General features: G+C 37.8%; 1 protein-coding gene and 1 long non-coding RNA gene across 7 annotated transcripts in view; both read right to left on the reverse strand.

Annotated features, from left to right (window-relative positions):
- Positions 1–24,198, reverse strand: part of WAC (WW domain containing adaptor with coiled-coil) — a 94,766-nt gene extending 70,568 nt beyond the window's left edge. The window contains exons 1-3 of one of the 6 annotated variants that reach the window (XM_036267044.1): positions 23,813–24,198; positions 23,372–23,408; positions 21,711–21,924 (exon numbers count right to left, since the gene is read on the reverse strand). In XM_036267044.1, the coding sequence (XP_036122937.1) occupies positions 21,711–21,924; positions 23,372–23,408; positions 23,813–23,853 (292 nt within the window). In that variant the 5' untranslated portion in view covers positions 23,854–24,198. Of the gene's footprint in view, positions 1–21,710; positions 21,925–23,371; positions 23,409–23,502; positions 23,521–23,812 lie in introns of those variants that run through there. The other 5 variants (XM_036267051.1, XM_036267060.1, XM_036267086.1 and 2 more) reach the window with 5 other exon arrangements.
- On the reverse strand, positions 1,878–13,121 carry LOC118633296. Its single transcript, XR_004960166.1, has 5 exons — positions 12,930–13,121; positions 9,877–9,957; positions 7,143–7,202; positions 4,427–4,535; positions 1,878–4,166 (listed from the first exon to the last, which is right to left on the reverse strand). It is a non-coding gene; the product is annotated as an uncharacterized LOC118633296 (long non-coding RNA).
- Positions 24,199–26,387: the final 2,189 nt, after the last annotated feature.

The following is a 26,387-nucleotide window of genomic DNA, read 5'->3' on the forward strand; positions in this document are numbered from 1 at the left end:
CGCCCCAATAAATTTAATTTAAAAAAGAAAATCCATTAAATTATGCTTGATGGTTTATTAGTCCATTATAAGGGTACTCAAGTTAATTTTTAAACCCCAGTTTTATTTAGAAAAAGACTGTTTCATGTTAAATAATTTTGACTTATACAGCCTTTCAGAAGTATAACCAAAATATTGAAAAAGTTCCAGTCCCAAATATTTAGGACAATCTCTCTTAAAACCATTATACATTATACATTAAAATGGCAAAGTTCTCACTAGTAGAAAAGAAAAATAGCCTTCCTCAACCCAAAATAACCCATTCACATCACATCCAAGCTAAAAACTGAGTGCTAATATAAAACAGTTAACAATTATTGTAACAAGTACCTAAATTTTTTGATGTAACCAAAGCACTAGATAAAAGAAACATTTCCTTAGAAAGCAGGAGTTTGTAAAAATCTTTAGGATATTGTTTTCATGGTTTGATCCAAAGAATATTCCCAATATTCTGTAGTGTAATTACTAAGAGACAAAATGTCACTTAAAATTAGAAGGTGCTTGAGTACTGACAACTCCAGATGAATCCTACTTAAACCCAAATTATGTATTATTTGCTTCCAGGATAAAGGATACTTCTGCAGATTTAAAGGATCCAGGTTATGTTAGCATAAACATTTTAAGTTACAATCTTTTTAAAAAATTGATTTTAGAGGAATGGGGAGGGGGAGGAGGAGAAGGGGGAGAAAGAAACATCGATGTATGAAAGAAACATCTATCAGTTGCCTCCTGTACTCAATCCGGGAAATAAAACCCAGAATCTGGGTATGTGCCCTGACTGGAAATTGAACCTGCCACATTTTGGTGTATGGGACAATGCTCCAATCAACTGAGCCACACAGGCCAGGGCAAGTTATAGTCTTTTAAAAGTTTTAAATATATATAAATAAAAATTTTTAAGGTTTTAAAAATTGAAATTTATCCCAGACTTTCTGCCACGAATCATGCCATGGGATTCTTGGTTCCTCTACTCCAACTCTACCATTCATTTAGCACAAAGCAGTATTTATCAAAGTTTTATGTGCATCAACACAAGTTGGCATAATGTTAAATGTGAAGTTCTCATTCAGTTGGTCTCAAGTGGGACTGAGTGGTATTTCTAAAGACCTCAATGATTCTGGGACAAGTGGTCCATGAACCATAGTTTGAGAAACAATGGTACATGTTTCTAACCATGGGGGAAAAAAAGCCAGAATGTTTCTCTAAAATATAACAAACACAGATTTCCCTGAAATATACTGAAGCATGTTCTGAAGAACACTGAAAAATTTACAAAACTTAATATTACTGGTAATACAAAACAGCCTAAGTGCCCATCAATAGACACGTAGATAAAAAGCTGTGGTACACATACACAAAAGCAGCACTACTTGGCTGTAAAAAGAATGAAATCTTTTGTGACAGCATGGATGGGCCTGTTTCACTTATGCTAGGTGAAACAAGTCAGACAGAGAAAGACAAATATCATATGATTTCACTTATATGTGGAATCTAATGAACAAAATAAAGTATAAACAGACTCGTATACACAGACAACAGACTGATAGTTGTCAGAGGGGAGAGGGGTAGAAGGGCTGGGTGAAAAAGGTGAAGGGATTAAGCCATAGAAATTGGTAAACACAGAGATGCAGATCACAGTATAGGGAAGACAGTGAATAAGATCTTGATAAATATGTATGGGGTCAGGTGGGTACCTGAAGCAGTGGGGGAACCACTCTGTAAAGTACTTATTTTCTAACCACTTTACTGTACATTTAAAACTAATCAGAAAGTACTGAATGTAAACTAATTAAAAATAAATATATTAATAATAAAAAGCTTAGTGGTAGTGTATTTCAAAGTATATTTTCATTTTTTGTGAAAAAAATAAAATAAAATAAATAACAGCCCTTTACAAACCCTAAATAACTGCACTGGTTTTAGTCTTTAAGATTAGATATTTAGTCCTCTGGCAGTAGAAAATATTTATGAGAAACCAAGCATTTAAACAATCTGTTACTGCTCTGAGAACCACAGTGCCATGGAAATCATTGTAATCCTTCTGCTTATATCATTTTAATTCATTCAATGTTATTACTTACTAGTAATTATTCTTAATCACCCATTTTACATGTAATTTTCAAACTACCTAAATGATAGAAAATATCTGAAATATCCAGTGAAAAGGAAGAGCAAAAACAGACTGCGAGGCAAGAATGTGCCTAAAATGCTCAAGGAACTACAAAGAGTTCAGTGTGGCTAAAGCATCAGAGGCTTAAGGTCACAGATAACAAAGGAGGGAATAAAAAACCACACAGGGCCCCATGGGCCTTTGTAAAGACTTATGAAGCAAAGGAGTGACTTGATATGATTGCTACATTGAGAATAAACTAAAGAGTGAAAGTGGGAAAGCAGAAAGACCAGTTAGGAGACTTGAGAGTATTAGTCAGAGCGAATGGGAGGCTGCAAATTCTATTTAACAAAATGCAAAGGACTGTGGAAAAAAGCAAGTTTGATAGAAAATGAGCAGCTCAGTTTTGGACACTACAAGATACTCACCATAAAGGATTTATGCAATATAGATGTGCTAAAAAACCTACACTAGGGACTGGGAGGTTAGAAGAAGTAACTTCTAATTTGAAGCCTGAAAAAATAAGAATTAACTAGGTAAAAGGTGCTGGAGGACATAGTATTCTAAAAGGAAACAGCATATGTGGAAGTTCCTATGTGTGATAGAACTCTTATTATCTTCAAAGACCTGAGTCATACAAAATACAGAGATGGAGCAACCTGTTAATCGAAATATTTCTACTTTGACTTCCGGTCAAGATGGCAGCAAAGGGAAATGTGGTACTGGCCTCTTCCCACAACCACATCAAAATTATAACTAAACTACGGAACCATCATTCAGAAGCCCCTAACATCCAGCTGAATGGAAATCCTACAACTATGGAATTAAAGAAGCCACATCGAGAATGGTAGGAGGTTAGGAGGGGTGGAGGCGCGGACAGGCTGGTCCCACACCCACATGTGGCGGATACCTCAGCTGTGAAGTTCCTCCCTGAGGAGTCAGGGGTCATCATCCCACACTTGGCCCCCAGCTCAGGGTTTCAGTGCCAGGAAGGGAAGTCCCCATAACTTTTGGCTGTAAAAAGCAGTGGGAAGCTGAGGCTGCTGGAGTCCCAGGCAGCTCCTTTTAAAAGGCCAGCACATAGACTTACTAGGACTAGCTACCTCCAGGATCCAGAGCAGGGGAGGCAGCTTGAAAGGCACCAGAGACATATGGGGAAGAACTGAGTTGTTTGGCACTGGTGAGATCTGGAGGGACAGCTTTCTCCAAGACAGACATGCTGGCAGAGGACATTATGTCTTTGGTTCTACCCACCCAATGAGTACAAGTTGCTCAGCCAGTTTCTGGATTTCTTTTTGAGGGAATTGTTTCTTTGTGTGGAACTGTTAAAGTGCTTATGGGAGGAGGTGAATTCAGGAGCCTCCTATGTCACCATCTTGGACCAGAAATAGCACCGCAATACTTTCTAAAGAATGAGTTTGAGATCATGGAGATTACACCTTTATACCATGCAAGCCTTTCAGAGACACAGGGATCATGCTGGAAGCCATGGATCTTCTCAATGTTAGTTAGTGTGCTATTTGCCTGTTTCCTTCAGCACAGTTGCCTTCACTCTTCTGTCACTCAAGACTATCAGTGAGCACTGTGTAACCAAGTTTGGACCATTATCTTCAAAATGAAAAATAGCATCTCTTGAGCCTCGTTGTGTGAGTCAGGTAGCTGACTGGAAGCTGAAGATACTTCAGGATGGCTTGTACTCAATTTATGGCCAAGTGGCTCCCAATACAACCTACCAGGAAGCAACTCCTTTTGAGGTGCAGCTATGTAAAAATGAAGGCATCATACAAACAATACTAAAACCCAAAATGTAGGAGGGACTTATGAGTTGCATGCTGGAGATACAATAGATTTGATCTTCAATATCGAACATCAAGTTCTAAAGAATAATACATACTGGGGGGGATCTTACTGCTAGCAAATCCCCAATTCATCTCCTACAGTCTTGATTTGGTCTCTTCACCCTCTTCGGCACATCAGATATCTGGTGGGTGGGCTGCAGGAGGTAGATTTTCAATGCCTACAAGTTTGGGCACACAATTCAACGCAACAAAAAGAACTCCTCTGCAGGTGAATTTTCATCTATCATGCTACATCTAAGAGAGACTAGAGGAAGGGCCAAAACCATTTGGTTACCCCTGGCATTGGCTTGGCAAAAACACTACTAATCCATTTAAAATGAATATGGATGGCTAAAGGACAGGAGCTTCTCAAAGGTCTTTGTCTAATCTTTGAATTCCTGGGTGAAAAAATGAGGTCTTGTTCTCATGGAAATCTTACCTGGAATACTAAAAGTATCCATATTCCTATTCTCATATTCTTGGGCTGTTTCACTTTATTCTTCCCATACTCATATCTTCTGAGACCCTCCTAACAAAAAGCAATCAGGCTGGTAGGGTGGCCATAGACATGTCAGTAACACCCCACTTGAGATGTGATGATATCAGAGGATAGAAAACGCCCTGGGGAGATATTTGGGTAGGGGCTCAGGTGGCATGAAATGAAATGCACTATTTGGAAATTTCCCTTGATTAAACTCATCATACTCAGGATGCACGGTGCTTTATACAGCCAGTAGGTTAAAGGGGTCATACTGAAACTTCACAAGAACTCATTTGTGTCAATGGTAAAGACAGTGTAAGCATTAGTAATCTCACAAGATCTGACCCAGAAATTGGATAACGTCATAGAATGATTTCATGCGTTTAGCTGGCTCTCCATGGTTTACAACGTGCTTTCACATATTACATGGGAACTCTATAAAGTTAATGGGGTAGGTATTTGAGGCACAATTTTAGCAATGAGAGTATGATGGAACCCACAGAACTAGTGATTAACAGGGCCAATGGGCTTCCACTATATCACTGCCTCAGCTTTAGAGCTGGTATTTCTGTCATCACATTATAAGCCAATAAAGTTTAGCAGATTCAAAAAAAAGGAAAAGAAATATTTCTACTTTATCTTAAGGGCAGTTGAAAGACAGAAGGAGTTTTATACAAAGAATGAGCAAATGAGCTTTTCTTAAACAGTGATTCTGGTGTGAGGAAAAAACTGGGGGGAAGGAAGGGACAGTATGCCAATGGTTTAATTCAGCCAAAAGAGGGTAATGGTCTGAGTTACAATAAATGAATAGATTGAAGAGCTATTTCAGAGGCAAGATCTAAGAGACTAATAAGTGGATAGTGGGGACAAGGGAAGATAATGGCATTAAGACAGTAAAAAAACTAAGCAAAGAAAACCAAGATGCAAGGAGAATCTAAACTTATACAACTGGTAAGTGGACAATCAGCACATTTCAGTCAAACCTCAGTACTCATTCCATCACTTTAAAAACCTACCCGTTCACAAATATTTATTTACTCATACTAGATATGTGCATTTCGACAACTCCATTTTCTCAAAAATAAATTGCCAAATTTAGGTATTAACATTTACACCATCTCTTTCCAGGCCAGTGCTCACCAAGGAGAAGACCATGTTCAGTTTTAGCACCAAGATCGTGAAGTCCAATAGCAAAAAGCTGGAGGAACTTTGAGTCTGGTATCTCCTAGGCTCTACTGGAGCTGGAGATGAACTCAGACTTCAAAGCCCAGCTACACACAGTAGCCAAGAAAATCAAAGTTGGTGGCAATTGGTCAGCCATTAAAATCTTTATTCCTGCCCTGGCCGGTTTGGCTCAGCGGTTAGAGCGTCAGCCTGCGGTCCTGAGAGACCAGGGTTCGGTTCCCGCTAAGGGCGCGTACCTCGGTTGCAGTTTGTCCCCGGCCCTGGTCACTTGTGCAGGTGGCAGCCACTCGATGTGTTTCTTTCACATCGATGTTTCTCTCCCTCTCTCTGTTCCTCTCTCTCCCTCCCACTCTACCTGAACAAAAAATGGAAAAAAAAAAAATTTCCTCGGGTGAGGATAAAAAAAAAAAAAAATCTTTATTCCTGTTTTTCAACTGAAAGCTTTCCAGGAAATCCAAGTCCAGATATATATCTCCAAACCCAAACAGAAACTTTCTTATAATCAGAATACAATCAATGTGCAGAGTTCTGGCTCCATGATTTGACCTTTTTTAGGTTTTAAATTTTAACTGGTAGTAGGTCTGTAATATGATGCTTTGATATGTATATTAAAAACTCAGAGGTCGCCCTGGCTATTTTTGCTCAGTGGTTAGAGCACTGGCCTGCAGACAGAAGGGTGGTGGGTTCAATTCTGATCAAGGGCACATACATGGGTTTTGGATTCGATCCCTGGCCCCAGTCTGGGTCATGCAGGAGGCAACCAATCAATGTTTCTCTCTCTCCCTCCCCTCTGTTCTCCTCTATCTAAGAACCAATGGAAAAATATCCTTGGATAAGGATAAACAAACAAAAATCCAGAGGTCAGCCAATAAGGGGCTTTTAAACAACACTGCACTAAACAAATCAGAAGCTCTCCATATGCTTCTCTGCCTTTCTCCACTGGTACCAATCTAAATGATATTGAAAAGATTACAAAAAGATTCTGGAGTGCTTCAAAGAATTTCACAAAGTTAGACTACATTATATAGACTACAGTAAAACCTTTGAGTGGATCATGAAAAGCTGTGAGTTGCTCTGAAAGAAATGGTTATACCTCAGCACTTGATTTTCCTGATGTGTAACCTGTACTGTGGACAGGAAATCACTGTCACAGAATATGGAGAGACAGAATGGTTTCCTATAAACAAAGGTGTCAGACAAGGGTGCATTTTATCCTCTATCTGTTTAACCTGTACACAGAACATATCATAGGAAAAACTAGGCTAGACTGAGAGGAAGGAGAAGTAAAAACTTAAGATATGCGATTATACCATCTTACTGGTGGAAAGTAGCAATGATCTGAAATTACTTATGATAAAACTGAAAATAAAGTGCCAAACAGGACTGCATTTGAACATCAAGAAGACAAAAATCATGACTACAGAAGAAGTCCATAACTTTAGCATAGACAATGAAGAAATAAAACATGTTACAAAAAGATTTTGCTTACCTTGGTTCAGTCATCAATTCCAATGGAGACTGCAGCCAAGAAATGAAGACAAGGCTGAGACTAGGAAGGGCAGCAATGGAAGAATTAGGAAAGATCAATAACAGCAAAGATGTGTTATTAGAAACCAAGGAAGGGTAAGATCACCTACACCCTTGAATTTCCAATTACTATGTACAGAAGCAAAAGACAGTGAAGGCAGCTGACAGAAAAGAAAAAGGATTTCAAATATGTCGCTAGAGAGCTCTACAGATAGCCTGGACTGCCAGAAAGACGAACAAGTAGGTCCTACAGCAAATTAAACCTGAAATATCACTGGAAGCAAATACAACAAAACTGAAGCTGTCCTTACTCTAGGCACATCATGAGAAGGCAGGCTTCTTTGGAAAAGACAACAATGCTAGGGGGAAAAAAAGGCACTAGGAAAAGTGAAAGACCAAATATGGGATGGATTCACTCCATAAAAGTTATCTGCATGAGTCCACAGGGCCTGAGTAGGGCTTGTGAGGACAAGACATTGTGGACAACATTCACAGGGTCACCAAAAGTCAGAGCTGACTCAAGGCATATAACATACACATAAAGGAGACAGGGCTAACAAACCAAAATTTAAGTATTATTCTGACTAATAAACCTGCATTTCTCCACCTGATTTAATCAATTCTGAGCCTAGATAGAGGAAAATCCATAACATGATATGTCATTCCAACTTCTACAAAGATAAGTAGTGTCCTGGCCGGTTTGGCTCAGTGGTTGGAGCATCAGCCTGCGAACCAGAGTCCCGGGTTTGGTTGCCATTAGGGGCATGTACCAAAATAAATAAATAAATAAATAAGTTAGTGCTTTTTTAAAGCCAGAAGATAGCTTTTTAAAAACCACACATATCCTAAAGCACAAACACTGAGAAAATTTGGAAAGGTGACAGTGTAATAATTAAAAAAAAAAAAAAAAAAGAATGCTCATACAAAAAAAAATTCAATAGGAACCTTCAAAGCATTTACCTTAAGAAGTCTCCACGATGTCAATTATCAAAAACATTTATTCTCTTTGAGAAACCATTTCAGAGCCTATAATATATTCACTCAAATAGCTTAAGCTAATTTTTTAATGGAAGATGGGTTTAACTGTTAAAACTAATGAATAATTCAATGAAAATACTGGTAAATAAGGTAGAAGGAGAGTTAGCTAACATTGTTCCAGATCAAAACCAAAATAGGATTAAAGAGAAATTAAGCCCTGACTGGGTAGCTCATTTGGTTACGGGCCCATCCACAGTCAGGGCACATACAAGAATCAACCAATGAATGCATAAATAAGTGATGTTTTTCTCTCTCCCTTCCTCTCTCTCTAAAAGAAAGAAAAAAATAAATAAATAGAAATTAAGAATGATCTGTAACTTTGGCTCTTGAATTTTCATCAAGATGTGGATTCAACACCAGAAGGCTTCAATTGAGCCACTGCTGGATTGTAAGTTTATATTCATTCAATGAATTTACTTTTAAAAGTCAGTTTTACTATCAAAATGCACAAGTACAAGAGGTAGAAAGCATGACATGTTATTTTTACATTCCTTTTTCTCTGATACAAAATAATCTGCAATTAACATCTCAGTCAAATTTTAGATATAAAATCAACACAATGAATCACTAATTAAAAATAATTCAAGCAGTGAATCGCAAGGATAACGAATATGGAGAACCACATACAAAGAATTTCTAAAGAAATTTTTAATTTTAGTAAGTTTGAAGAACTGGACCGACTACTCAAATAGTTGTAAACAGAACCCTCAAAAAACTAAATCCCAAAACCCAATTAATTATTCTACCTAAAATACTATAGAAAAAAAAAACTTGAATCTAATTAACTAGTGGGGCATGGATTTAAGGGAATGTGAAAAACAATGATGTAGAAAAGCAATCAAAATTAATTTTAAAAGGCTGTAGAATTTTAAATGTCATTTCATTATTCAAATTACACACACTATTTTACAGGATTATAATAAAGCAACTAAACTAACCTATCAATCAAAATCAAAGCCATTTAAGGGATTGGTAAGGTGTTAGAATTAGGATACCAATTATGTACATATTTTTTTTTAAGTTTATAACTAAATAACTAGGGTCCTGAAGGTCTGAATAAATTATTTCCTTCCTTCATAAATAGTACAAAAGTAACTTCAATGCAAACATTTTAGGAACTCTAGAATAGTAAAAATATTAACTTTTAACTGATACCAATTAATTCTCTGGAGGCCATTAATATGTTTCTGACATGTACTAGATATGGCAAATGCCATATTGGACACTAATTTAACTTTACAGAGCACCTTTATTTATATGCCAGGCCCTGACACAATAAAAACTGAAATGTAGTCTCTGCCTTCTAAGACCTTACATTACAGCAGGCAAACCACTTATGTAAATAATCACAATTCATTGTAAAACAGCTACAACAGAAGTAGGTTCAAGGAAGGCTTCACACAATAAAGAACTGAAATTTTAAAAGACTAAGAGGTTTACCAAAAAGAAAAAAAGATAGGAGTGGACAGAGGACAGTTTTAGCTATGGAAACACATACAAAGAGACAACAGCATTTGATATTCTAGAACTGGGTAAGTGGTTTTGCTTGACTATAGTACAAGAGAGAGGAGAAAGTAGTTGAGAACAGAGATGTTTGGACTTCCTGGCAATGGTGACTCAGAGATTTTAAATTATTCAAATTTTCAAACTATACTTACAAGCATAAGTCTATTCTGAGATGTTCACTTTTCAGCATGAACATAAGCGTGTTTTGCTTTGTTTTTTCATTTCAGGGTCCTCTATGTACATGAGATAGAAAGATTTCCCAGATAAGCATATAAGGAAATAATGAGGAAAACTCACATATCTTAACAATTACTTTGTCACTAGAACATAATGAAGACCTATAAAATTCAGCTTTAAGGGTTAATGAAGGGAATAATATGTTTAAATGTATAGCGGAAAACTCAGCAATGCATTAAGAATGAGAAAATAAGATTAAAAGGATACTGCAACAATTAAGAACAATGAGGTCTAGAATTCCCCCTAAACACAGAAGAAAAAAACAAACAAGGATGACTTTCCAAGCATTAACAAGGACAGGGAATACTCAAGCTAGAAAGATTTTAGGAAGCTATCTATGGACCACTATATGAAACATGCCTAATAACCAAAAAGATAAATGGCACTGATAATCAAAGGACAGGGTCTGAAGAATGAAAAGCAACAAGGACAGAACATAATTACACAAAAACATAAAATTAAGATTAGTCTATTAGAAAGTACAACCTTTTGACTTAACTCCTAATATTCTAAGTTAAAGGTCCCATTAAAAATAGATAAATGTACCTGTGCATACAAAATTAAACATGAATGCTTTAAAACCCTGATAAAGTTCTGGATCTACATTTTTGGTGAACAATACATCAGCAAAAAATAAAATAAAATAAAAATAAATAAAACCCTGATAAAGAGTCAATGGGGTAGCAGGAACAGAAACCTGACCAAATCATCACAGCAAAGACTAAAGGCAGTCAAGATAACTGTTTCTAATAGCCCATCATACTGTGTTCCATCTTCCCTAGTATTTCCTTATTACAATGAGTGTTTTTAAGATCAACCAGCACACTTTTAGGAAGCTGGAAGAGTCTGCAGAATTTTTCTTCACAAATCAAGTATTAAACACAACACACTTTATTGTGATCCTCTCCTCATCCAAGCCAAAATATTCCAAAATAACATCTTACTAGTATTGCTTTTTGGCAACCAGAAGGGACTACTCTTATAAGCACAATACAGGTTAGAACTTTTGACAAGATGTCAAGATTATGTCATCTTTTTTCTGACATACTGTCATACAATTCAGAAGTAATCAAAGATTAAACCAAAAGACTAGCACTATTTAAATATATCAACCATTAAAATGACTATGAGGTATCACTTCACACCTGTCAGAATGGCTGCCATCAACAAATCATCAAATATCGAGTGCTGGCAAGGGTGTGGAGGAAAGGGGACCTCTAGTACACTGCTGGTGGGAATGCAGACTGGTGCAGCCACTACAGAAATCAATACGGTGTTTCCTCAAAAAATAAAAATTGAACTGCCATTTGACCCAATGATCCCACTTCTAGGAATATATCCTAAGAAGCCTGCAACACCAATAAGAAAGAATATATGTAAGCCCTATGTTCATAGCAGCACTATTTACAATTGCTAAGATCTGGAAACAGCCCAAGTCCATCAATAGATGAGTGGATAAAAAAGCTGTGGTACATATACACAATGAACACTATGCAACTATAAAAAAGAAAGATCTCTTATCCTTTGAGACGTCATGGAGGGACCTGGAGGGTATTATGCTAAGTAAAATAAGCCAATCAGAGAAAGACAAATACCATATGATCTCACTTATTTGTGGAATATAATGAACAGAAAAAGCTGATGAACAAAATAGACCCAGAGACATAGAAAGGAGTACAGTTCAGACTGACAAATTTCAGAGGAGCAGGGCAGAGGGGAGGGATGAGATAAACCAAAGAACTTATATGTATGTATGTGTAAGCAATGGACACAGACAACACTGGGTGGTGGGGGGAGAGGGGGAATAAGGAGGAGAGTGTCTGGGTGGAAAAAAGGAGAAATGTCTGCAACAAAAATAAATGAATTAATAAATTTAAAAAAGCTAAAAATATAAATATATCAACCACACTAATCATAAATTTTTTTTAAAATGCAATTGCTCCTAAGGGTCATTTCAAGAAAACTATTTGCTAACATCTGAAGTCAGTCTGAATATAACAATTCAGGTGAAGGCTATTTCTCAAACAGATAAAACGTTTACCATTTAACTGTCTCAGGACAGCCTGGTGGTACAGGGAACTGTGGAGTGGGGGAGGGGAGAACATGGAATGCCAAAAACTTTTACTTAAGCAATAGCTGTGGCTCCATATACTACCCAATTATATCTTACTGGCCTGTCCAGTTGCTAATATGCTTAGAAATTTCACTATCATTAGTGCTGCTCTGGGGTATTAAATACCTGTACCACAGAATACTAAGTTAGCTATTTAATGTTTAATTTTAATATTTTATGCATACAAATTGTACAATCTGTAACACCCAGTGATTCCACTTCCAGGAATGTACCCTAAGAAACCTGAAACACTAATCAGAAAGAATATATGTACCCTATGTTCATAGCAGCACTATGTACAATAGCTAATATCTGGAAACAACCCAAGTGTCCATCAGTAAAATGAGTGGATTAAAAAGCTGTGGTACATGTACACAATGGAATACTGTGCAGCTGTAAGAAAGATCTCATCCTTTGAGATGGCATGGAAGGAACTGGAGAGTATTATGCTAAGTGAAACAAGCCAAGCAGAGAAAGACAAATATCACATGATCCCACTTATTTGTGTAGTATAATGCACTAAACAAACTGAACAAAATTAACCCAGAGACATAGAAGTGGGGTACAGATGACAAGCCTCAGTGTAGGAGGGTTTGAGGGGGAAGAGATAAACCACAGAACTTACATGCATGTATGCATGACCAATGAACATAGACAACAAAGCTGGGGATGGGGTTTGGGGAAGGGGAGGAGGGTGTCAACGGGAGAAAAATGAGAAACATCTGTAACAATAACAAATTAATAAATAAAAAATTTTTTAAAAATAAAAGAAAAAAGGTGACATAAGAAAATTCCTTAAAACTCTCAAGAAAACACAAATTTATGATTTGGCAAATTTCATACACACACACATACCTCACTCTAACTTTTAGATTCCTAATGATAAAATTCACATTCCTTAATGTCCAGTTCAGAACTCCTCCTGTGTGCATTCTCTTTAGACCTGAAGTTTATAAATTTTTGTTTCTTTACTGATTTTAGAGAGAGAAGAAGGGAAAGGGTGAGAGAGATAGAAACATCAATGAGAGAGAACATTGACTGGCTGCCTTCTGTATGTTCCCCACTGTAGATATGGCCCACAACCAGGGCATATGCCCTGACTGGGAATCGAACCAGTGACCTCTTAGAGTGCATGGGTCAATGCTCACCAGAGAGTCACCCTGGCCGGGCAGTTTATAAATATTTCAATTCAGTATGTAAGTTTGGTTTTCTAGGTTCTATCCCTTACTGCTCTGATTCAAGGTAATACAGATGAAGATGGAGTCAGGGCACTTGTAGCTATAACAGGTCCTGTGTAAGAACAGGTACCAAGTTAGAACAGCTCTTGCCAGACTGCCAGTATTTTTTCTTCCAACTCTAAAGAAAGAAGGAAGCAAGGGCTTGAGACCTAAAATTGCTGACACCAACTCTTCATTAGTCAAAGGAGTAAGAGTAAACCTAACAATATACTGTGTCATAGTATAGGCACTTAGCTAAATGCTTTCACTATTTTATGTACATAATTTCATTTAACTCCAACACAATCTGAGGGAGTGGACACATAAACTCAGATAAAGTAGGATGTCTAGGTTACTTAGTCACAAGTACCAGACCCTGGATTTTAAAAAAATCTAACTGAAAGAAGATTTTAGTCATTAGTTAAGCATAAGAGGTAAGACAAGTATAAATATTCTCTATACACTAACTAAACAGTACGCCTAGTTGGTCCTCTCAGACTGATATTAACAATAAGTGTTTGTTGAGTAGACTAGGCAGATATTAAATGCAAGCCAAAAAAAAAAAAACAGGCATAACACAGCATTTTAATAAAAATCCTTGAAAGGCTATTTATAAAATCCTTCAAATATTTTATGGAATGTGTCCTATGGAAACTACTGATTTAAACTCAAAATGATAGGATGAGGCAATTTTATTTGCCCCCTTTCTACCATTTTCTAATTTTTCTAATAAATGTGTACTAATAAAGAAACACTTTACAAGCAGCATTATGCACACTCTTACCTCATTGCATTGTACTTTCCAGATGTTGCATTTTTTAAAACAAATCAAAGACAAGGCCATCTAACAGCAAAATGTCCAAAGTATGTCTGTAGTTCAAAAACCTATTGATTTCAACATTGCCTTGCACAAACATATTTCAAAACTAAGGCATATAACATTTTTCTTTAGAGAAATAGAATATGTGTAAAGCTAGACAAAACAACAGGGTGATCACATTCTCCAGAACTGTGCTGTCCAATTCAGTAGCCACTGTCCACACACATGGCAAGTAGGCACGAGTTGTGGCTAGTACTAACTAAAATATGCTATGTGTGTAAAATAGATTGTAGAGAAACATTTTATTAATATCAAGTACCTATTGAAATAATATTTTAGACATATTAGGTTATATAAAATATACTCAAATTAATTTCACTTCACTTTTTTATGGCTACTAGAAAACCATGCCTGATTTGCATTTGTGGCTCACATTATACTTTCCATTGGACAATGCTGGCTCTAGAACCTTGTTACTCGTGTGCAGCCAGCAACATGGGCACCATCTGGGATCTTATTAAAAAGAGGCAGAACTTTGGGCCCTAGCCCAGAATTGCTGAACTAGAATACGCATTTTAGCAAGATCCCCAGGTGATAATATAAACATTCAAATCTGAGAATCGGTGTTCAAGAAAACTACAATCAATTCCCTTAAATCATGACAATCCCAATATTCTTTTGTCCACCCATAAATTGAAATATTACAAACTGTCAGACACTATTCTAGGCAACAGTGATACATAGGGATAAAATCGTTAACAAAACAAAAGCACTACCCTGTTCTTGTGCAGCTTATATTCCACAGAAGATAAGCAAACATTAACTAAAAGTCAGTTCTGCTATAACATTGTTTTAAAAACACAAATTTGTTTGAGTACTACTGATATATCAGGAAATTGTTTTGAGCACAACACAAATTTCCCACTTATGAGTGATTTCACCTATGATAAACACTAGATGCACCTAGTTAAACCAAGTTACAAAGGAATTCATAAAGCGCGTGTGCACACACGCGCACACACACACACCCCTCAAACACCTGCTACCTACACCTCAATTCACTGTATGACTCGTAATATCCATTCACAAATGGTGTTACAACTTTTAGAGGGTGATTTCAGATAATCCTCCTTTCATCACTTCATTAATAACTTACAAGCTGCAAACCCTTCCAACAAATGTCCACTTCCATAAGCATATTTCAGATTTTTGTCAAGGTAAAGTGTCATATGCATTATATTGTTCATGTACTCATTAACTGGTTAATACGTTTTGCTATGATTTTTTTGTTAGGTTTAGTATGTTTTCTGAATGCATTGCTGACATTTTTGAATATTGGTCCCGTTAAAAACATTTTCCCATAAATCCTGTTGTGCAATTTGCATAGCATGGTAAATTTAAGGAACACATTATGTCATGTTATAGCAGAATGACTACAAGTAAATAACATGTTAAGCACAAGGAAAGAACAAAGCAGTGGAAAGGACACACAATGATGTTTCAGAGTGACCAGGAAGGGTAGGGAAGGACTCTGTGAGAGGGTGACATTTAAGCAAACACATTAAAGTGAGAGAGTGCACCAGAGGACATACAGAAAGAACATCATCCAAGAACCTGAGTCAAGAACAAACTTCTTCCTGTAGAGCGAGTACGGACAGAGCAGCACAAACAAAGGGAAGAGTAGTTGGGGAAGAGGCTGAAGAGACACCCAAATACCAGGTTATACAGGGTCTTTTACAGGTCTTGGTGAGTAAGTCACTGGAGGGTTCCAAGTATGAGAGTGATGTGAAGCAACAGGTATTTTAACTGGACCACTCTAGCTACTGCATGGAGAAATAATTGTGTGAAACAGAAAGGATGCAGGGACACCATTCAGGAAATTCTTGCAGTGTACTGGTAAGAAAAGGTGGTAGCCAAGACTACAATGGTTGTATTTTAAGTACTGACAAGTGGTTATACTTGGAGTATAATTTGAAGGTGGAGATAAGGTTTTAAGTATAGCAAAGACTTGCTTTCCAGTCTCAACAACAGGTTGAATACTTTCACTGGCTTATACTTTAAGGAATAATCTGTTTAACCTATTTCAACAGAATCAGATAAGAAACAATGTAAAAGGGCTTTGAAAATTAATATCATATAAATCATAAAAAATTGACTCTTCATAGAATATTTTTAAAAACCCCCAATTATTGCTTTGGAAATAATTGACAAATATTATCTCCAGTATTGTCCTGGCCAGTTTTGCTCAGTGGTTGGAGCATCGGCCCTCAGACTAAAGGGTCTCAAGTGGGATTCCAGTAAAGGGCACGTACCTGGGTTGCAGGTTTGATCCCAGACCCCGGCTGGGGTCATGTGGGTGGCAACCAATAGATGTCTCTCTCTCTCTCTCCCCCTCCCTCCCTCCCTCCCTCCCTCCCTCCTCTCTCCTCTCCACTCTATCTGAAGATAAATAAAAAAAATATCCTCAGGTGAGGATTAACAAAAAATTTTTAAAAATATTATCTCCAGTTCTTAGAATAAAGTCCCAAAACCAGAACCCAATTACAGCTGTGGTCTCAGTTACAGAATCCCTGTAAAGCCCTGGCAGAGTGGCTAAGTTGGTTGAAACACCGACCCGTACACCAAAAAGTTGCAGGTTTGATCCCTGGTCAGGGCAGTAAGGATGCGTACAGAAGGCAAAGGACTGCTTCTCTCTCACATCGATGTCCGTGTCTGTCTGTCTCTAAAATTAATAAAATTATATCCTCAGGTACAGGGGGGAAAAACATGCCCCAGTTCATTGTTATCTTCACTTTTTCCAGTATCCTAACAAAATGATACAGTAGACACACCAAAACCAATCTGTGCAACAGACTAAGACAATAAACAGATGTTTAACAGAGAGACAATCTAGAATATATAAATTTTCTGTAAATTATGGACCAAAAATCCTAAGTACTATTACACCAAGAGCTTTAAATACATCTTGCACAACTAAAAAACAGTTCAATTAAGACTGCCTTAAAAGATCAAAGTAAACTATTTCAAAATATTTTTTGATTTTGAACTAGAAATACCATCACATCATAAACAATACATAACCATATCTTTAAAAACAAAAAATGTTAAAAATGCGATGACTAAGACAAATGAAATATGTGTTCAAATACGTGCACAAATATTTAGAGCATTTTTTAAATTAAAAAATACTGAAAAGCGAAAATCTTATTGTTTCTCTTGAAATGGAGTAACTGTGATCTTTTTTAACTAATCTATGGAAATCACTACAAACTTATCTGCTTAGTTTACTATCGTTCTATAAAGCATCCATCAATAAAAATATATAATATTTATCTCTGATCTTCACTAGATAGAAAAATACTTAACATTAGTTAATGATATTGACATCCAAATTTTAGATTCTGTATAAAATTTCCAAGTTGATTTGAAAACAAGTCTTGAGAAAAATGGCTTCTCACATTGGCAAGCTTTCACATTAAAACTTACTTTAAAAGTAAAATTTTGACATGATAACTGTCTTCAATAACACATATACACTGTATTAATGTCAATGCCCTGGCTCTAATACTGTACTATATTTAGGTAAGAGGTACCCACTGAAGGAAGTTGGGTGAAAACACTGAGACTACAAGTAAAATCACCTTTAAACTAATTTCTGCTGTAGTAAATACCAACCAAATAAGCTTTCAATATACCTAATGTTTCATCTCTGACAACATATATAATTTACCAGAAGGGACTAATTTCTAGACCTGGCTGTCACTATCTGTTCAATTTTATAGAAGTAAATTTTCCCTCATTTGTAAATCCGCAGAACAGAGATAGTATCTGATCTGTCTGTCTTCCAAGACCAAAATAAGGATCAAATGAGACTTTATTTTCAGAGTACTATCTAACATTACAATGCAAAGTGTATTTTATTTTATTAAAAACCTATTTATTAGAATAACCATAAGGCCATGTGGTATAAGTACTAGTCTATTATCCAACATGAAAAGAGCCAAACATTACTGAATTATACTTTAAAAGCTACAAAAACACCAATTATTCCCAAATGGTTCCACTAACAATTCCTTAAATGTCAGTTATCGTTATCTTTGTTTAAAAATTAGATAAAAATATATTTCCAAATATAGCTAAATGACAAAACAAGATAAAAATTTTCACTGTGCACGTAAAAAGTTTAGAATATTTAGAAACAATGGTTACCAAACCACCAACAAAGCAATTTTTTGTTGTACTCAAAAGATATATGAATGCTAACTAAAGAACTCTGCAAATCCACTGAAGTCCCATAAACTGAAGAACAAAGAATATTTTTCAATTTATCGATTGAACTTAGTTATCTTTCTTAAAAAGATGTTTCTAATAAGTATTCCAAATATGTTTTATAAGTTTCTTACAGTTAATTCTAGAGGAAAGATGAGAAAAATAGAATGAGTCTTAAGAGGTGGAAGTTTTGTGGAACAGCTTTATAGAATCCCTGTAAACATACTCTTAATTCCTAAAGTCATCTATAGTATTATCACAATTCTTACAGTTATTTGGTAAAATAATCATTAGACCTAGCCCTCAAAAAATAAACAAACAAAAACCCAAACACACATTTAAACCAAATGGAAAAAGTTTAATAATTCAATAAAAGTACAAATTCAACCTGTATTGTATGTTCCCTCTTCTGAGGTTTGGATGTCACCTGCACCTTTAAAAATATGTCTCAGCTACAAAAAACAAATCTAATAATTATACCTTAGGACTCCTGCTTTCGGTTATTCTTAAACAAAGATTATATGATTTGCAGACAGATCCCACAATACATAAAAACTTATTTACAACAGATAATCTACATTCCCTTTAATAAATCCTAAGGGATAAAAATCTCTAAATCTTTTATCTGTGTATACTATGTTGCAATGTTTTAACTAAAGATTTCAGGAGTAACAATCCTTCTCAATCCCTGCTTTCTAACTTTCTATTGTATACTTTAAAGTCCTTTCTGTGTATTATTTCTAAACTGTCACTTTCCAAGGAAATCCAAGATGCTGTGAAAGAAATCGAATTAGCTACTGAAAAACAAATACATCTTACAAATTCTACACTTGTTTGACATGCTTTGTAAAATGCAAGTTACAAATTGAAGCACACAGGCTCTTAAATTATTAGACCTTTAATAAAATCATTATATTTTTTACATTCGTAAAATAAAAAGTAACAAATCTAAAATTAGTTCAATAAGCAAAATAGTAACCTGTTCTTACATCGTTACTTATACAGGCTAAGAGTACAGATAACCTAACTCACTTGCATTTGACTTTGGAAAATGGCTTTGACTTTATATATATTTGAATTCATGTTTAAAGATAAAAACCTAAGGACATACAAATGCCTGTAATAAAATTATACATATGCACTTTTAGAAGCTTAGTTTCAAACACATATTAGCAATAAAAGAAAACACCTGGAGTCAAAGTATAATGACTAAATATCTAATATATGAGGGGAGAATCACCAGTTTACGTCTTTAAAAGACCAACTTAAGATCAAAGATGCACTCTGAACTCCAGAATCAAGATCTCTTATTTTATGGTATTCATTATTCCTACAAAATATAAAGAATATGGCAGCCAGGTATATTAGAGATTATACAAATAGTGATAGAGTTACAGTATTAGTTAACAGGTTCCACAGGAAGACAGATAAGCTGCTAAAAAGTAAGTTAGAAGATGAGGCCTAACTCAGCAAATGACTAAATCAGAAAAATAAGAAAAATTTCTTACAAATGGAGCTAAGAAAACATCAGCAAGCAGATGCAAATAAAAAGGAAACTAGAATCTAACAAGAGGTATGTGGAGTTCATATAGGGAGTAAAATTAAAATCAAAAGAAAACAGAAATAAGGAAAAAGTAAGCAGCTACACCACTCTCAAGAGTCAAAGCCTTTAAGAGTAACCTCAAGGACAGGATCACATTTTATCTTTACTTCCAGGAATATCACACCATTGTTGGCACAGTGGATGCCCAATGGTTGTTGACTAAATAAGCAACAGAATGTTTTTAAGATTATTTCACCTGTTAAAGAATTTAGCAACCTTGATCCACTATAAATGTACATCAAGTTCTCTAGAGCACCTAAACACTTCTTCCTGAATTTGAGGATAGATGACAGATTAAAATCACTAAAAGAGAACCTAAGATACTTATCCAAATGGACAGGAGGTATCACATCCTATTTTGTCACATTCACCAAATTTTAAACATAAAGCACAGTATAGTACATATAGTACACGCTGTCCAAGACCTAAAGTTTGAAATGGAAACCGCTATAGAAGATTGATAATAGTATCTCAGACTACACAGAACACTATAAAAAATTTACCCAAGTAGAAAATATTAATAGTTTAAGTAATTTTGCAAAAGAACTTGTAATACTTTAATAATGAAACCCACCTTTTGTTACTTGCAAAAAACAATATGGTATATCTGCATAAGTAGCACAAAGCTACAGCTATATTCAACAGAGAACTATACTTCCTATTCCATATCAATAAAATCTATTAATTTCCTCAACCCAGTAATTATGTACAGAGAAGGCAAATGTTTCTCAATATTTGATCACACTGAATAAAACTGATTCCTATCCTAGGAGATCAGAACCTGAAGACATAGAATCTTTTTTTAAAAGTAAGCCAAGTATGCGAAGTTAGTTGACAATCAGAGGAGAAGCCACATGATACTCTGAGTTTCCGTAGGAGCTTTTAAAAGCACAATCAATATTGTATATTTATCTCAAACATTATCTATCAGGTGATATAAGATCTTATAGTGGACAAAAATATAAATGCCTTATCCTAGTGAAATTGGTTTGTTCCTCAATACATGCTTTAGACATGAAATTTGTATTTTGGTAAATTTGGGGAAATCAAGACTGAAAATAGTTACTGTGTTTACTTTTTCTCAACCTACTAGAAAGAGCTGTAGGCAAGGTAATAACTGAAGGATCCTAGCATTATCCAAAAAGTGAGACTAACTTTTAAAAAGATGAATATATGAATGAACACAGGATAGAAAATACACTAATATGATCCAGAAAAAATATCTTAAATGTTTACAACAAAAACCCAAGTTATTCTCAGAATCACAAATGGTTTTTTAACCTGCGAAGGGTCTCCAAACACCTGTTTTAAATTCTTAATGTATCTTTATGAAACATATTTGAAGTCCTTAAAAAATAGATTCAAGCAGCAACAAGGATCTCAAAATTAAGTCAAATAATATGAAATCTTTAGTTAAAAAGGTGAAAATTCCTTTCTTGGGAAAATGTCCTGAATTTCCCTCACCATTAATAAAATCATCAGGTAGACTATATTCATAAATGCATTCACTTATTTTCAGCCGCTGGAGTCCATTTTTAGATGCTACGGTCAGCATCTTATTTCTATAGTAACTTGTTCAGGAATCAAATACATTAACAGAAATAAAAAATTTTCATGACATAACCATATGTATGCCAAACTAGAAATATTATCGCCACCTATTATTTTACATATAGCAACTGTTAAAAATAAATGTATGTGAAAGTTTCAATAAAAAAGCTACTTACCACCATCCCTCTCTCTAATTCTGTGAATATGCACATTTTTGGCCTTACTGTGACCTGTGCTGTCACTATATTTGTTTTCAGGACTATCAGATCTCCGCAACATTTTATTTGGTGGTGAAGGATCTGCGGCGTCTCGCATTTTCTCATGTCTGTGATCACCGCTACTGGGGTGACTCTTCGATGAATACTTAAGTGCCTGTAAAACATCACCCCCCAAAAAAAGAGACCAAAAATTGAAACTTTAAACATAGCTTCCTAAATTCATTTTAGTGTAAAATCTGGTGTTTCAACTTAAGTTTTATGAATTTATATCAATAAAATTAAAATTTCCATTTTCAATTATGCCCTTACGTTATTCAGACAAGGCCTAAATAAATGTCTAAGAGTTATTATAAAGCTCCTCATACAAATCATACCTTATGTTAAAAAAAAAACTACAGTCCACAAAGTATGTTGTAAATGAATGAAATCAAACACCTCGATGCACTAATTCCCCAATAACTTTTTCTGGGAATTAAAAAGTTAATCAAAGAAAAGTAGAAACCAAGTACTACTATAATCTATTTCTGTTCGACAACTGATGCAAAGACACAAGTATGAGCTTAGGCATGTTTCTGCAATGCTACAAGAAAGAAAGCATCAGTTTCTCCAATTCTCTAAGAAAGGCATTTCAATCCTACCTTACCTATTCTGACAGGTGTGGGAAACAATTTCAAGGTATAAAAAAAATGTTGGCTGACATTTCTAACATAATGAAACTTAATGGAACTCCTTCAAAATAATGGTTTAATTTTATCCTAATGCATATTTAAGACAGCCATGATAGACCAGTCTTTTACAAGGTGAAATTAATTATGTTTTAGAGAAGCTGATTCAGTAGGGTTTCATCTTTGATATCCAAATGTAATGGACAATGGTTTACACATCAGGGGACTTAGGGTTTTTAACTTGAGCTTTAACTTGTGCCAGCCAGTTAACAGAACTATCATCTTAGAAACCTGCTCGTTCTCTGATAGTTAACAATCATTTATGAGATGTTTTCTCTTTGAATACAGGTGCCATCTGTGTAATTTTTTAAAAAAAATTTACACGCAGCAACTGCAATAACCAAAAGGAATCTACATACCTAGAACCATGGACATCAAAATGAGTTATCCAAGTATCCAAAGATCTCAATTCCTACAGAACCCAAAGCACTATCTTTCACTAGTAAGGCAACTAGTTGCCCCCAAAACAATTAAATTGGGAAGGAACCAGTGGTTTACATCACACTTAGGAGTTGCAAAACAATTAGTTGTTTCTTCCCAGGCCTTTCATCTAATTTTAATACCTTAACATTAACAAGTGGTTCAAAAGACACCTAACACCTCAACCCATCGATTCTTTCACATCCAAATATTCGAGTCAGGTCATTCCTGAGAATAATTTTTTTCCTTAAAAAACTGAATTTCCTCCACTCACCTGTCAAAATAGGTCACTGAACCTTGCTGGGGAGCGCTAATGAACCCAAACACAGTATTTTAATGGGACCAGAGGAGCTAGTTTCGGATTTGTTGCACCGAAGGGCCTGTAGCGACTTCTGAAGCCTGCGCTCGAGTACCAGGTCCTCCCTTCCCCCTTCGTCCCCGCATCTACCCCTCCTCCCCGGCCTCGGCTGGTACCTGGTAAGGCTGCGAGTCCCCCCTCCGGTCGTGACAGCTGAAAAACAGGAAGAGAATCGGCGACATGAAACATCTCGAGGGGAAGGAAGAAAATAGGTCCCCCCCAGCGCCCCTCCCCGCGGGAGACCTACCAAAGGAATCGGCGGTGAGCCCACACACACACACACACACACACACACGCACACGCACGCACACACTCCCCCTTTTAAAGGCGGTGACGAGGGCGAAACGCCGCGAACCGGCCCTGCGCTCCCTCCACACTCACTCCGGCCTCGCCTGCTCGCGCGGCCGCTCCTCCTCCCCAGCCCGAGCCGGATCAGGGTTAACAACAAAAATGGCGGCTCAGCCAGAAGCAGATAAGGAGGAACAGCCCCCCCCGCCCCGCGCCGCCGCCACCCCCGCCCCCGCCGCGGCCCAGCCCTGAACGAAAAGCCAATTTACCCATCACTGAGTCTCTGCTGTTTCCTCGCATACATTACCATCAATGCACGACCTGTGTGTGTGTGTCGGGGGAGGGGGAAGAGCAGCCGCGAGGGGCGAGCGGGCGGGCGGCAGCACCGGCACCAGGGCCCGGCGTGCCCTCGGCGACTCTCAGCACCTCCCCGTTACTGGCGTCGGCGCTCCCGGGCCATCTCCCTCCGACAACACCACGCTCACTCTCAGCCCGAGCAGAGGCGCCACCTACACGGCGGAAGCGACCAACCGGGGGGAGGGGGGCAGTAAGACGGTCCTGCTCTGCCCCACGGAGAGCGAGTGCCTCCTCCGCCTTCTCCTCCTGCTCCGCCGCCTCCTGCCCTCCTCTCCCCTGCCGCCGCCTGGCCCTTCTCCTCCTCCCCCTGCAGCCGCCGCCGGTGCCGCCGCTGCCGCTCCACCAACTACATCCGGGCAACTCAGAGGCTGCAGCCTTCGGCAAACCTCGGCAGTTTCCGCCGCGCCCCTCCTCTGCTACCCTCAGCCCTCCTCCCTTCCCCGCGCAGTTCCGGAAGGCCGCCTTCGGCAAACCTCGGCAGTTTCCGCCGCGCCCCTCCTCTGCTACCCTCAGCCCTCCTCCCTTCCCCGCGCAGTTCCGGAAGGCCGCCTTCGGCAAACCTCGGCTCGCTCCGGTTTTCCTGTTCCTTTGAGGCCTGGCTCGCCGCCTCGAGAGCCGTCAGTTCTTTCCGGTTGCCGCTGCTTCTCTTCACGATCACGTCCGGGCACGTTCCAGTTTAAGGAGAGTCCTGCCTGGGGACCCGCTGGAGGCTGGTCCCAGGGACCCCGGGGTGCGTGGGGAGGGAGCCGTCTTCGGGAGGAGGACGGTGGGGAGCGAGAGAAGCCATCTCGGACTAAGTAAGGCAGGCTGGGGCTACTGCGCGTGCGCCGAGATGGGGGCGGAGGAGGAGGAGGAGGGCGCCCTGGGGGAGCGGTCCGGCCGCCGGCCCCCGCCTCTCCCTACTGGGGCGGGGTGGTCGCAAACCCCTCTGTAGGCGACGGGCGGACGGTTACCCTGGAGCTTCTTCAGTGAGCAGCGACCGAAGCTACTCAGTGGGAGGTGGGGAGAGCGCGACTGCTCCCTGGGGGCCCTTTGCCTGGAGCGGGAACCGGGCCTTGGCACCATCCTCAAACCGGGTGCTTAACGCGCCACCGGCTTGTGACGGGCAGGGACTGCTTGGAGCTGGCGTGCGGCTTGTTAGAAGTAAGTCACGTACCCAGAAGCGAGCTTTCAAAGCGAGGAGGGACAAATATGAAGGATTTAGGAATAATGTGCGGAAGACGACAAGGTCATGAGCCTGAGCAATGCAAGGTGGAGGTTCCGAGACTGAGCAGGAAGGAAGCACCGCTGGGGCACTGAATTAACACGTCGATGAACCTGGAGCTTTAGGGAATGGGTGACTTGAAAAGTGTTGAATTCGCTAAACCTTGTGTAAGATTTTCCACCCCCAGCCGTGCCCAACCCACCCTCTGCTTTATTTTCCATTTTCTCCTAGTTCATTTGGCGATTGGGAGTGTGAATTGAAGTCTGGGTTGGGTTAAATGAATTTGCTACGAATTGAATTTTACAGACTGCTACAGGCACAGTAGCAACACTGGCATATAGTCACGTATATCAAAGTCAAGTATACCAAAAAATTAAGTTCTATTTGAGGGTGATGGTAATTTAGGTGATTTTTTTTTTCTGCTCTTAAACGCTTTGCAACAGTAATAAAGGATTATAATAACACATGAAGTGAAAATATACAGTTATTTCATAGAAGAAAAAAGCAAAATAGTAAACAGGTCAAAAGATCCCGCCAAAAAAACAGAATGAAAAAGTAACTGATTTATTTGGTATCCAACAAGTTACGTTATTGCAGGACCTAATGAAGAGATAGAACGATATGGGGAAAAGACTCTGAAATCACAATGGATTGAATAAAATAATTCTATAACTTTATATGTGACATCAACCAGCCAAATGTTAAGATAATTGCTGTTGTAAGGATTAGTAAAAGCCTACTTAATGCCCACTTAAGCTGTCAAGAACTAAAGAAAGAACTGCCAATGACTGAAATGAGAAAAACCTAGAGTCTTATGTGTAATTTCTGACACTAGTAACAAATACATTGAAGATGGGAGACATCAGATTAGAGGGGTACAAAAAGTAATATATAAACCTTATGCAGAAACTTTTTGAAAACTGACAGCAAAATGTGTTTCTTGTTTGATAATCTGCTGACATTGAAATATACCATTTGATCAAAAGCAGCAAAACTGGGCTGAGCTATGGAGGAAAAAGTTCCAGGCAATGTACATTCTTCATTATTCACAGATTCTGTTTTTGAATTGGACTACTCACCGAAATTTATTTGGAAACCCAAAATCAGTATGTGCAGCATTCATGAACATGTGCAGAGTGGCAAAATATTTCACTTGCCTGACACATTTTCAAATGAGGTTGCACAAGGCTACATTCAGCCTTATTGTTTCAACTCTCATACTGAAAACAAATGTGCTTTTCACAATATATACAGTGCCATGTTTTTCACATTTTTTGTGCTTT

The sequence above is a fragment of the Molossus molossus genome, unplaced genomic scaffold (genome assembly GCF_014108415.1).
Source record: "Molossus molossus isolate mMolMol1 unplaced genomic scaffold, mMolMol1.p scaffold_m16_p_1, whole genome shotgun sequence".
NCBI classification, from domain to species: domain Eukaryota; kingdom Metazoa; phylum Chordata; class Mammalia; order Chiroptera; family Molossidae; genus Molossus; species Molossus molossus.